The sequence below is a fragment of the Pseudophryne corroboree genome, chromosome 3, assembly GCF_028390025.1.
Source record: "Pseudophryne corroboree isolate aPseCor3 chromosome 3, aPseCor3.hap2, whole genome shotgun sequence".
Taxonomy (NCBI): domain Eukaryota; kingdom Metazoa; phylum Chordata; class Amphibia; order Anura; family Myobatrachidae; genus Pseudophryne; species Pseudophryne corroboree.
The window spans coordinates 595,637,173-595,650,947 of NC_086446.1; the positions used below are offsets into that span (position 1 = coordinate 595,637,173).

The 13,775-nt window shown below is 46.4% G+C and overlaps 1 protein-coding gene across 2 annotated transcripts in view; it reads right to left on the reverse strand.

The window, feature by feature from the left end:
- NUDT13 (nudix hydrolase 13) overlaps positions 1–13,775 on the reverse strand; it is a 249,504-nt gene that overhangs the window by 65,132 nt on the left and 170,597 nt on the right. For both annotated transcript variants that reach the window (XM_063961478.1, XM_063961477.1), the window contains 2 exons: positions 12,530–12,669; positions 9,303–9,410 (listed from right to left, as the gene is read on the reverse strand). In XM_063961478.1, coding sequence (XP_063817548.1) covers positions 9,303–9,410; positions 12,530–12,669 — 248 coding nt within the window. The remainder of the gene's footprint in view (positions 1–9,302; positions 9,411–12,529; positions 12,670–13,775) is intronic.

Below are 13,775 nucleotides of genomic sequence, written 5' to 3' on the forward strand. Positions count from 1 at the left end.
AAGGGGGGATTTCTACTGTGTAGGATAATGTGTAAGTAGGGGGTTTCTACTGTGTGGGATAATGTGTAAGTGGGGGATTTCTACTGTGTGGGATAATGTGTAAGGGGGGATTTCTACTGTGTGGGGTTTCTACTGTTTGGGATAATGTGTAAGGGGGTATTTCTACTGTGTGGGCAAATGTCTAAGTGGGTATTTCTACATTGTGGGATAATGAGTAAGGGAGGGTTTCTACTGTGTGGGATAATGTGTAAGGGGGGATTTCTACTGTGTAGGATAATGTGTAAGTAGGGGGTTTCTACTGTGTGGGATAATGTGTAAGTGGGGGGTTTCTACTGTGTGGGATAATGTGTAAGTGGGGGATTTCTACTGTGTGGGATAATGTGTAAGGGGGGGTTTCTACTGTGTGGGATAATGTGTAAGTGGGGGATTTCTACTGTGTGGGATAATGTGTAAGGGGGGATTTCTACTGTGTGGGATAATGTGTAAGTGGGGGGTTTCTACTGTCTGGGATAATGTGTAAGGGGGGATTTCTACTGTGTGGGCAAATGTCTAAGAGGGTATTTCTACATTGTGGGATAATGAGTAAGGGAGGATTTCTACTGTGTGGGATAATGTGTAAGGGGGGATTTCTATTGTGTGGGATATTGTGAAGGGGGGTTCTACAGTGTGGTATAATGTGAAAGTGGGGGATTTCTAATGTGTGGAATAATGTGTAAGGGGGATTTCTACTGTGTGGGATAATGTGTAAGGGGTGTACTATTGTGTGGGATAATGTGTAAGGGGGGATTTCTACAGTTTGGGATAATGGGGGTCATTCCGAGTTGTTCGCTCGCAAGCTGCTTTTAGCAGCTTTGCACACGCTAAGCCGCCGCCTACTGGGAGTGAATCTTAGCTTATCAAAATTGCGAACGAAAGATTAGCAGAATTGCGAATAGACACTTCTTAGCAGTTTCTGAGTAGCTCCAGACTTACTCGGCATCTGCGATCAGTTCAGTCAGTTTCGTTCCTGGTTTGACGTCACAAACACACCCAGCATTCGCCCAGACACTCCTCCGTTTCTCCAGCCACTCCCGCGTTTTTCCCAGAAACGGTATCGTTTTTTCACACACTCCCATAAAACGGCCAGTTTCCGCCCAGAAACACCCACTTCCTGTCAATCACATTACGATCACCAGAACGAAGAAAAAACCTCGTAATGCCGTGAGTAAAATTCCTAACTGCATAGCAAATTTACTTGGCGCAGTCGCACTGCGGACATTGCGCATGCGCATTAGCGACTATTCGCTCCGTTGCGACAAAAAAATAACGAGCGAACAACTCGGAATGACCCCCAATGTGTAAAGGAGGATTCCTACTGTGTGGGATTTATACTGTGTGGGATAATGTGTAAGCGGGGGGTTTCTACTGTGTGGGATAATGTGTAAGTAGGGGGTTTCTACTGTGTGGGATAATGTGTAAGGGGGGATTTCTACTGTGTAGGATAATGTGTAAGTAGGGGGTTTCTACTGTGTGGGATAATGTGTAAGTGGGGGATTTCTACTGTGTGGAATAATGTGTAAGGGGGGATTTCTACTGTGTGGGATAATGTGCAAGTGGGGGGTTTCTACTGTGTGGGATAATGTGTAAGGGGGTATTTCTACTGTGTGGGAAAATGTCTAAGAGGGTATTTCTACATTGTGGGATAATAAGTAAGGGAGGATTTCTACTGTGTGGGATAATGTGTAAGGGGGGATTTCTACTGTGTGGGATATTGTGAAGAGGGGGTTCTACAGTGTGGTATAATGTGTAAGTGGGGGATTTCTAATGTGTGGAATAATGTGTAAGGGGGATTTCTACTGTGTGGGATAATGTGTAAGGGGGGTTCTATTGTGTGGGATAATGTGTAAGGGGGGATTTCTACAGTGTGGGATAATGTGTAAGTGGGGGATTTCAAATGTGTGGGATAATGTGTAAGAGGGGGTTCTATTGTGTGGGATAATGTATAATAATGTGTAAGAGGGGATTTCTACAGTGTGGGATAATGTGTAAGGGCGGATTTCTACTGTGTGGGATAATGTGTAAGGGGGGGGCATTTCTACTGTGTGTGATAATGTGTAAGGGGGGGGGGGCATCTCTGCTGTGTGGAATAATGAGCATGGAGTGGGTGTTCTACTGTGTGAAATAATGTGTAAGGGGCACTGTGTGGTGTAATGTGTATGGGGAAGTACTACTGTGTGGTGTAATGTGTACGGGGAATTACTACTGTTGCATAATGTGTAAGGGGCATTACTACTGTGTGATCATAATGTGTAAGATGTATTACTACTTTGTGGCGTAACCTGTAAGTGGAGTTACTACTGTCTGGCGCAATGTGTAAGGCAAATTACTACTGTGTGGCTTAACTTGTGTATGTAGTGAATGTGAAAAAAGGGCACTACTGTGTTGCATAATGTGAATTGAGGGTACTATAGTGTAGCCACTCCCCTTCCACGAGACCTTGCTCCATGCACGTCTCTGGTGTGCACTGTCCCTGTCTACAATATGGAGGGGGGGGGGGCACAAATGGTCTTTTTGAATGGGCTACATGGAATTGAATGTACTGTACTGGGCTGAGACTATAGTCCCCACTCACCTAATGCAGTTTTAGTTGTGCAGATAATAGGGGTATTATCTCATGTTAAATATGGAAATAAAGCACTGAGACACTACAGTTGATGGGCCCACTGACATCACTCAATAAAGACATTGGGGAAAATGTATAAAATATTCTTAAGAGGTCAAGTGGAGAAGTTGCCCAAAGAAGCTTCTATGATTATTTAATGATAGTCTATAAAATTATATCTACAAGCTGATTGGTTACTTTTCTACCTGCCCTCTTTAAATAAGAATTTACTTACCGATAATTCTATTTCTCGTAGTCCGTAGTGGATGCTGGGAACTCCGTAAGGACCATGGGGAATAGCGGCTCCGCAGGAGACTGGGCACAAAAGTAAAGCTTTAGGACTACCTGGTGTGCACTGGCTCCTCCCCCTATGACCCTCCTCCAAGCTTCAGTTAGGATACTGTGCCCGGACGAGCGTACACAATAAGGAAGGATTTTGAATCCCGGGTAAGACTCATACCAGCCACACCAATCACACCGTACAACCTGTGATCTGAACCCAGTTAACAGCATGATAACAGAGGAGCCTCTGAAAAGATGGCTCACCACAATAATAACCCGATTTTTGTAACAATAACTATGTACAAGTATTGCAGACAATCCGCACTTGGGATGGGCGCCCAGCATCCACTACGGACTAAGAGAAATAGAATTATCGGTAAGTAAATTCTTATTTTCTCTGACGTCCTAGTGGATGCTGGGAACTCCGTAAGGACCATGGGGATTATACCAAAGCTCCCAAACGGGCGGGAGAGTGCGGATGACTCTGCAGCACCGAATGAGAGAACTCCAGGTCCTCCTCAGCCAGGGTATCAAATTTGTAGAATTTAGCAAACGTGTTTGCCCATGACCAAGTAGCTGCTCGGCAAAGTTGTAAAGCCGAGACCCCTCGGGCAGCCGCCCAAGATGAGCCCACCTTCCTTGTGGAATGGGCTTTTACAGATTTTGGCTGTGGCAGGCCTGCCACAGAATGTGCAAGCTGAATTGTACTACAAATCCAACGAGCAATAGTCTGCTTAGAAGCAGGAGCACCCAGCTTGTTGGGTGCATACAGGATAAACAGCGAGTCAGATTTTCTGACTCCAGCCGTCCTGGAAACATATATTTTCAGGGCCCTGACTACGTCCAGCAACTTGGAGTCCTCCAAGTCCCTAGTAGCCGCAGGTACCACAATAGGCTGGTTCAAGTGAAACGCTGAAACCACCTTAGGGAGAAATTGAGGACGAGTCCTCAATTCTGCCCTGTCCGTATGAAAAATTAGGTAAGGGCTTTTATAGGATAAAGCCGCCAATTCTGAGACACGCCTGGCTGAAGCCAGGGCCAACAGCATTACCACTTTCCATGTGAGATATTTTAAGTCCACAGTGGTGAGTGGTTCAAACCAATGTGATTTTAGGAACCCCAAAACTACATTGAGATCCCAAGGTGCCACTGGAGGCACAAAAGGAGGCTGTATATGCAGTACCCCCTTGACAAACGTCTGAACTTCAGGAACTGAAGCCAGTTCTTTCTGGAAGAAAATCGACAGGGCCGAAATTTGAACCTTAATGGACCCTAATTTTAGGCCCATAGACAGTCCTGTTTGCAGGAAATGCAGGAAACGACCCAGTTGAAATTCCTCTGTAGGGGCCTTCCTGGCCTCGCACCACGCAACATATTTACGTCAAATACGGTGATAATGCTGTACGGTTACATCCTTCCTGGCTTTGATCAGGGTAGGGATGACTTCATCCGGAATGCCTTTTTCCTTCAGGATCCGGCGTTCAACCGCCATGCCGTCAAACGCAGCCGCGGTAAGTCTTGGAACAGACAGGGTCCCTGCTGGAGCAGGTCCCTTCTTAGAGGTAGAGGCCACGGGTCCTCTGTGAGCATCTCTTGAAGTTCCGGGTACCAAGTCCTTCTTGGCCAATCCGGAGCCACGAGTATAGTCCTTACTCCTCTCCTTCTTATGATTCTCAGTACCTTGGGTATGAGAGGCAGAGGAGGGAACACATACACTGACTGGTACACCCACGGTGTTACCAGAGCGTCCACAGCTATTGCCTGAGGGTCCCTTGACCTGGCGCAATACCTGTCTAGTTTTTTGTTGAGGCGGGACGCCATCATGTCCACCTTTGGTTTTTCCGAACTGTTCACAATCATGTGGAAGACTTCTGGGTGAAGTCCCCACTCTCCCCGGTGGAGGTCGTGTCTGCTGAGGAAGTCTGCTTCCCAGTTGTCCACTCCCGGAATGAACACTGCTGACAGTGCTATCACATGATTTTCCGCCCAGCGAAGAATCCTTGCAACTTCTGCCATTGCCCTCCTGCTTCTTGTGCCGCCCTGTCTGTTTACGTGGGCGACTGCCGTGATGTTGTCTGACTGGATCAGCACCGGCTGACCTTGAAGCAGAGGTCTTGCTAGGCTTAGAGCATTGTAGATGGCCCTTAGCTCCAGGATATTTATGTGAAGTGATGTCTCCAGGCTTGACCACAAGCCCTGGAAATTTCTTCCCTGTGTGACTGCTCCCCAGTCTCTCAGGCTGGCATCCGTGGTCACCAGGACCCAGTCCTGAATGCCGAATCTGCGGCCCTCTAGAAGATGAGCACTCTGCAACCACCACAGGAGAGACACCCTTGTCCTTGGTGACAAGATTATCCGCTGATGCATCTGAAGATGCGACCCGGACCATTTGTCTAGCAGATCCCACTGGAAGGTTCTTGTGTGGAATCTGCCGAATGGGATTGCTTCGTAAGAAGCCACCATCTTTCCCAGGACCCTTGTGCATTGATGCACTGAGACTTGGCCTGGTTTTAGGAGATTTCTGACTAGTTCGGATAACTCCCTGGCTTTCTCCTCCGGGAGAAACACCTTTTTCTGGACTGTGTCCAGGATCATCCCTAGGAATAGAAGTCGTGTCGTCGGGATCAGCTGCGATTTTGGAATATTGAGAATCCAACCGTGCTGGCGCAGCACTATCTGAGATAGTGCTACTCCGACTTCCAACTGTTCCCTGGATCTTGCCCTTATCAGGAGATCGTCCAAGTAAGGGATAACTAAAACTCCCTTCCTTCGAAGGAGTATCATCATTTCGGCCATTACCTTGGTAAAGACCCGGGGTGCCGTGGACAATCCAAACGGCAGCGTCTGAAACTGATAGTGACAGTTCTGTACCACAAACCTGAGGTACCCTTGGTGAGAAGGGTAAATTGGGACATGTAGGTAAGCATCTTTGATGTCCAGAGACACCATATAGTCCCCTTCTTCCAGGTTTGCAATCACTGCTCTGAGTGACTCCATCTTGAATTTGAACCTTTGTATGTAAGTGTTCAAGGATTTTAGGTTTAAAATTGGTCTCACCGAGCCGTCCGGCTTCGGTACCACAAATAGTGTGGAATAGTACCCCTTTCCCTGTTGTAGGAGGGGTACCTTGATTATCACCTGCTGGGAATATAGCTTGTGAATGGCTTCCAATACTGCCTCCCTGTCTGAGGGAGACGTCGGTAAAGCAGACTTTAGAAAACGGCGAGGGGGAGACGTCTCGAATTCCAATTTGTACCCCTTAGATACCACCTGAAGGATCCAGGGGTCCACTTGCGAGTGGGCCCACTGCGCACTGAACTTCTTGAGACGGGCCCCCACCGTGCCTGAGTCCGCTTGTAAAGCCCCAGCGTCATGCTGAGGACTTTGCGGAGGCGGGAGAGGGCTTTTGTTCCTGGGAACTGGCTGTTTGTTGCAGCCTTTTTCCTCTCCCTCTGCCACGGGGCAGAAATGAGGCGCCTTTTGCCCGCTTGCCCTTATGGGGCCGAAAGGACTGCGCCTGATAATACGGCGTCTTCTTAGGTTGAGAAGCTACCTGGGGTAAAAATGTGGATTTTCCAGCAGTTGGCTACCAGGTCTGATAGACCTACCCCAAATAACTCCTCCCCCTTATAAGGCAATACTTCCATGTGCCTTTTAGAATCCGCATCACCTGACCACTGCCGCGTCCATAAACCTCTTCTTGCAGAAATGGACAGCGCGCTAACTCTTGATGCCAGTCGGCAAATATCCCTCTGTGCATCACGCATATATAGAAATGCATCCTTCAAATGCTCTATAGTCAGTAATATACTGTCCCTATCTAGGGTATCAATATTTTCAGTCAGGGAATCCGACCACGCCAGGCCCGCACTGCACATCCAGGCTGAGGCGATTGCTGGTTGCAGTATAACACCCGTGTGAGTGTATATACATTTTAGGATATTCTCCAGCTTTCTATCGGCAGGTTCCTTTAGGGCGGCCGTATCAGGAGAGGGTAGTGCTACCTGTTTAGACAAGCGTGTGAGCGCTTTATCCACCCTAGGGGGTGTTTCCCAACGTGCCCTATCCTCTGGCGGGAAAGGGTACGATGCCAATAACCTTTTAGGAATTATCAGTTTTTTTATCGGGGGAAACCCACGCCTCTTCACACACTTCATTTAATTCCTCGGATACAGGAAAAACGACAGGCAGTTTTTTCTCACCAAACATAATACCCTTTTTAGTGGTACTTGTATTATCAGAGATATGCAATACATTTTTCATTGCTTCAATCATGTAACGTGTGGCCCTAGTGGAAGTCACGTTTGTCTCCTCATCATCGACACTGGAGTCAGTATCCGTGTCTGTGTCTGCCATTTGAGGTAACGGGCGTTTTAAAGCCCCTGATGGCGTTTGAGACCCCTGGACAGGCACAAGCTGAGTAGCCGGCTGTCTCATGTCGTCAACTGTCTGTCGTAAAGAGCTGACACTGTCACGCAATTCCTTCCATAAGCTCATCCACTCAGGTGTCGACTCCCTAGGGGGTGACAACTCTATAATAGGCAATTGCTCCGCCTCCATCTCATTTTCCTCCTCAAACATGTCGACACAATCGTACCGACACACCGCACACACACAGGGAATGCTCTGATAGAGGACAGGACCCCACTAGCCCTTTGGGGAGACAGAGGGAGAGTATGCCAGCACACACCAGAGCGCTATATATAGACAGGAATACCACTATAAAATGTGCTTTTCCCTTTATAGCTGCTGTTAGTATCAAAACTGCGCCAAATTAGTGCCCCCCTCTCTTTTTTTACCCTTTTCTGTAGTGCAGGACTGCAGGGGAGAGTCAGGGAGACGTCCTTCCAGCGGAGCTGTGATGGAAAATGGCGCCCGTGTGCTGAGGAGATAGGCTCCGCCCCCTTCTCGGCGGCCTTTTCTCCCGCTTTTTGGTGAGTTCTGGCAGGGGTTAAAATACATCCATATAGCCCTGGGGGTTATATGTGGTGTATTTATGCCAGCCAAGGTGTTTACATTGCTGCTCAGGGCGCCCCCCCCCTAGCGCCCTGCACCCTCAGTGACCGAAGTGTGAAGTGTGCCTGAGTAACAATGGCGCACAGCTGCAGTGCTGTGCGCTACCTTGTTGAAGACTGATGTCTTCTGCCGCCGATTTTTCCGGACCTCTTCTTGCTTCTGGCTCTGTAAGGGGGCCGGCGGCGCGGCTCTGGGACCGAGCTCCGAGGCTGGGCCTGTGTTCGGTCCCTCTGGAGCTAATGGTGTCCAGTAGCCTAAGAAGCCCAAGCTGGCTGCAAGCAGGCAGGTTCGCTTCTTCTCCCCTTAGTCCCTCGATGCAGTGAGCCTGTTGCCAGCAGGTCTCACTGAAAATAAAAAACCTAAAACTAAACTTTCACTAAGAAGCTCAGGAGAGCCCCTAGTGTGCACCCTTCTCGGCCGGGCACAAAAATCTAACTGAGGCTTGGGGGAGGGTCATAGGGGGAGGAGCCAGTGCACACCAGGTAGTCCTAAAGCTTTACTTTTGTGCCCAGTCTCCTGCGGAGCCGCTATTCCCCATGGTCCTTACGGAGTTCCCAGCATCCACTAGGACGTCAGAGAAAATGGTTTGATACATCTTCCCCTTCATTTAGGCAAACAAATGATTGACAGGATTGCTTTGTCCAAATGAAGTGTGGAGACTAATCTTTGTCTTGTAAGTCCTGAATGTCCAGCCCTGATGAGAATACTGAAAGCAGCAGTAGCAGGATGGGACTCATCATATTCCAGAGGTACTGCTGAATTGTCTACAGACCCAACACACAACTAATCCAAATTATTCTACCAGGAGCATACATTTACTGGGGGAGGGGATACTTGCCCTTCTGGAAATAGCCCACATACTTCCAGGGAGAATTTAGTTACCCTTTATTCCAGCATGACCAGGACACAATGGTGCCCACTGTGGTGGAACCAGCAAGTTTGTAGAGATTACCGGCATAGACTGACATCTCTACACACAATTGCCCAGAAACTCCCTCCTGCCACGCCATTTAAATAGTGCTCCATAATAACTAAAAATTAAGTGGAAAAAAAAATTATTGTAAGAAAGGCAAAAGCCATGTGGCCTCTTCCTATGTAAGCCATTAGTAAAAACAGATGAGGAAGACCAGGGTACCGGGGGTTATAAAGTGGAGTAAGAGTTGCTAATTTTTCCCCCCAGTGAAGCAGAGTCCACAGACAAGGTTATTGGGTCTCCATATGTAGCACAGATGGATTGAGAAGTCACATAGATTTGATGTGCGCATCTGTGTTTATTTATGAACCACAAAAACAGCTAGACAGTGGAGGCAAAACACCTTTTCATCATCAATACACACTGATACAAAATATAATATGCACTCACCAAGATCCAGCGCAAACTCTGCAATGCATGAATCTGAGCAGTCAACAAGTACCGAATCTTCCAAATTAAACTTGTCCTTTCCATAGTGACTGAGGACTTTCAATAAATCTATAATCCAGCACAGTAAAAGTATTGCATTTTTACATTGCTTATTCAGAGATAAACAGTTTATTGATATAATGTCACTGTAACTGAAACATAAAATACTTGTTCCCACGGTTTGAAAATATTTGTTATTGTTAAGCAAGGTTGTTTTTGCTACAGATGTGTGTTTTAGCAGGATGTTTAACCTAAATCACAAATATAGGCACTTAACTCAAATCTAATGGTGTGTACACATGGCGAGATTTTTTCTTTCGATTTTGACTATATAGTCAAAATCGCAAGAAAGGTTAGTGCAAATCGCAAGGTGTTATGCCGCTTGCGATCCCAATTCGATCCCGATGCACGGTCCCACCAGGTCGGGATCGCAAGAAAAGATAGACTGTGCAGGCAAGTCAATCCTTGCTAGATCGGTGTACTATCTAGTTCATCTCACATGTCAGTGACATCTCACATAAGCCAAAATCGTAAGCACACATAGTCCATATCTCAAGAAAAGTTAGTCAAAATCGGTGGTGCTGGGCTCCGGGGAGTTCAGGGGAAATCGCAAAGTGAAAATCGGGCAGAACAAGGATCTCACCGTGTGTACACACCATTAGAGCACACCATTTCATGTTCCCTCCAAGTTGTGCAGGAAGAATGACAGAATGCAATTTATATCATTGGCAGAATTTAAACTACTCTGCTTTGGGCCTGATTTGGATTTGTACACAAACCCAATGGTTTATGTACAAATGCAATGGCAGGGGTACTGCGAATGTGCAGAACAGGTCCTGTGTGATCACTCGCAATCACCTCTTAGCAGTAGCATGTCATGTTTGGGGTGCGGAGCAGGGGGATCAGGACCATTCTACAAAACGGGGGGGGGGGGGGGGGGGGATGTTGCACCTGTTTTGTAGGTGTGCCAAGCCCAGGTTCTGCATCGTCTGTCGCGCACTTCCTGGACCCGGCTCACCAGTTTTGAAGACCAGTATGAGTAAGCTTTGGCTTCCGCAAAGTGGCCAAGGGCTGCAATGGTGATCTGATCTGCATTTTTGGATGCAGCACTTGGATCGCAGATGCAGGCAGGAGGCATCTTTTTGCTATAGATGCCTCCTGCAGCATTAACATTTTAGTTGTACGGAGCAGGGGGATCAGGACCATTCTACAAAATGGGGGGATGTTGCACCTGTTTTGTAGGTGTGCCAAGCCCAGGTTCTGCATCATCTGTCGCGCACTTCCTGGACCCGGCTCACTAGTTTTGAAGACCAGTATGAGTAAGCTTTGGCTTCCGCAAAGTGGCCAAGGGCTGCGATGGTGATCTGATCTGCATTTTTGGATGCAGCACTTGGATCGCAGATGCAGGCAGGAGGCATCTTTTTGCTATAGATGCCTCCTGCAGCATTAACATTTTAGTTGTACGGAGCAGGGGGATCAGGACCATTCTACAAAATGGGGGGATGTTGCACCTGTTTTGTAGGTGTGCCAAGCCCAGGTTCTGCATCATCTGTCGCACACTTCCTGGACCCAGCTCACTAGTTTTGAAGACCAGTATGAGTAAGCTTTGGCTTCCGCAAAGTGGCCAAGGGCTGCGATGGTGATCTGATCTGCATTTTTGGATGCAGCACTTGGATCGCAGATGCAGGCAGGAGGCATCTTTTTGCTATAGATGCCTCCTACAGCATTAACATTTTAGTTGTATGGTATTGCACAGCTGCTTCCCTGCAAATCAGAATCAGGCCTTATGTACATTTAGCAGCTAGGGTTAAAAATTGAAGGGGTGTACCCTTTTTATTGTCTTCTGTAGTCCTATTACAGTTAAGGGGTGGAGTTTTAGGCTTGAGTTACTGATTTAAAATAGTAATTTCCTGGTTGGGCGGTTTCTTGCCACTTTGGAAGTTCCCTCCTTTCAATAAATAATTAAATAAAGCTGACCCTTTTCCCTGCCCATATGTCTCCGTGTCTTTATTATACATATGTTTTTTCCTCTATCCATCAAATCTGGATATGTGGGCTTACAGCAGCCTATTGGAAGTTTACATAATTTTAGTACTACAGTTCCCTCAAATGTTTTGTAGATAAACCTAAACAAACATCCACCCCCAATCTTATTTTGTATTCCCTTGTTTTAAGCCTGGCATAAGACTGTATTCAGCGTGTGACCTATTTTATCTAGTTTGCAACAGTAAGTTGGGTTGAAGGACAGAGCGAAGGCAGGTTCAATGCAGATGGACACACAAGGACTGCTGCAATCTGTGGACAAAGTCTGTCTCTTCGATTGAAGGTACCATTATGAGGAAACTCTCAAGCTGTATCAAATAAAACTATATTTGTAAATTGGGACATGGCTGGTTCACCGATTTTTTTTTTTAACACAAGTCACCTTGTTGATTTCGAATTTACTGCACTAGAAGGCTCCTTTTTGCTTTTTATAGGACTATTTTTAATTTTAGATATTACCTAGATCACAGCAGGGTTCTGTTTAGAAAACTGGCTACCATTTGGAAATTCTTCAATGTCCTGAATATCAGATACCCCCCTGAAGTTAGGTGATTGGGAAGGGTGTGGGTCCATGAATTCTAGCCATAAGCTGGTGAAGTCATGGTAAGAGATCTTGTGCTGACAATGTAATGTCATCGCTAGCCATATTCCAGTATTTAACAATGACAGGGGTTTTGGTCCTGAGATTCCAATAGGTCTATTACAAAGAGTCATTTCTAGCCGGAACAGTTACTACAAAATCCATCTCAGATCTAATAGTAAAGCCATGCATGCAATATTGACCTGGAGGAAATGCCTAAGGATCTCACATGTTGCCATCACTGGCATAACATGTGGAAATGTTATAGTACACCAATGCTACTACACTGGACAGTTCAATTTGAAACGCTGTTGGAACAGCTAGCTGACCACACGCTTCTACATGATTACAACATTGACCGCCACCACAGACTGTAAATATCATTTGGCGTTAAGTGATTTAGTACCCCTTGGAGATTATTTGAAATGTTAGACATCACATTAATGTCCATGTAGATGTAATTGTTGGCATGTTAAGCTATTTATCACAGAATTTAATTTATTCGCTCCTTGAGGAAAGTGATTTTGTTCCCTATCATACAGAATGACTACAAGACGTTAGTTACCTGTGCAGCTAACTGTGGGTGCATAGTAGCGGTTACCGGACTTCCGAACAAGTGGTGAAAGATTGTGGAATAGATAGAAAGATCCTGAGCTCAGAGCCTGGCGACAAGCATCGTCATTTTCCTTCAGTTCAAACAGAAATCTGAGAATAAACATCGCAATTATATTAACCAATTAATTACATTTTTTATTAGAAAGAAATAATTATTTACACAAGCTTTTGTCCGGCAGCCAAAATGCCCAGCAGGGAGACAAGCACAACAAAGCCCCTTGCGGGCTCACTGAGCTTGGCAGGCTGTGGGTCTGGTGCCTCGCTGCGCTCACCACAGGTTCTATTCCCACTCTATGGGTGTTTTAGACACCCACGAGTGGGAATAGCCCGTTAGCCGGGATTCCTGCGGTCGGCATTGTCCGTAGTCTGGATTCCGGCGTCGGCATCCCAGACAACTTGAGTAAACAAAGAATTTTGGCAACTCTTCTTTGCAGACTTGCTTTAATGCAGCCAAAGTGGAAGGGTCAAAATGCGAACACCCACTCAAAGCAGTCTTCCCATGCTCCAGCCAAGTGAGCATTGTGATTTACATATACCTAAAAGGAGTTCTCCTTGCAGCTCCTTCAGGGGCAGGTACCATTGTTTTTGTTTGTTTTTTAAAATCTGTATTGACTACTTCAGGAAAGTAGAAAATAGATTCCCAATGTATTTACGAGTTAATGTGAGTGTTTACATGAGTGCTACACCCTGTTAGTGACACTTAGGGATACATTTATCAAGGGTCGGATCTGCCATTGGATTGATGTGGACGGGCATCTACGGCAGATTACAGTCTAAAAACACAATATTTAAATTTGGATCAGTTTTGACTGTCATTTCTCATCTGCAGTTGATTCCCTTTGGATATCAACCTGCCATTGTCACGATCCAGGTAACTGGACATCATTATTTACCTCCCAAGTGTCTCCTGAGACTGGCCCAGCGTTCCAAATTGGGATTCCATCTGCGCTGTCTGTGTGCCGCGCGCTGTATACCATTACCTATTACCTATTAAGTCTCTTCCCTGTGATCCCGCAGCGCTGTCATGGCAGCCTTACAGTTTAGTTGCACTGTTTTAAAGAATGGCATCTCCTGCCCTCCGCCGCCATTACTGCTGTTTACCACATGGAATATACAAACAGACTTTCCCTCCAAATGCAAACATGGGCGCAGCCATGTTTGTTCCCATCACATGTCATTCTACAGCCTATCCGCTG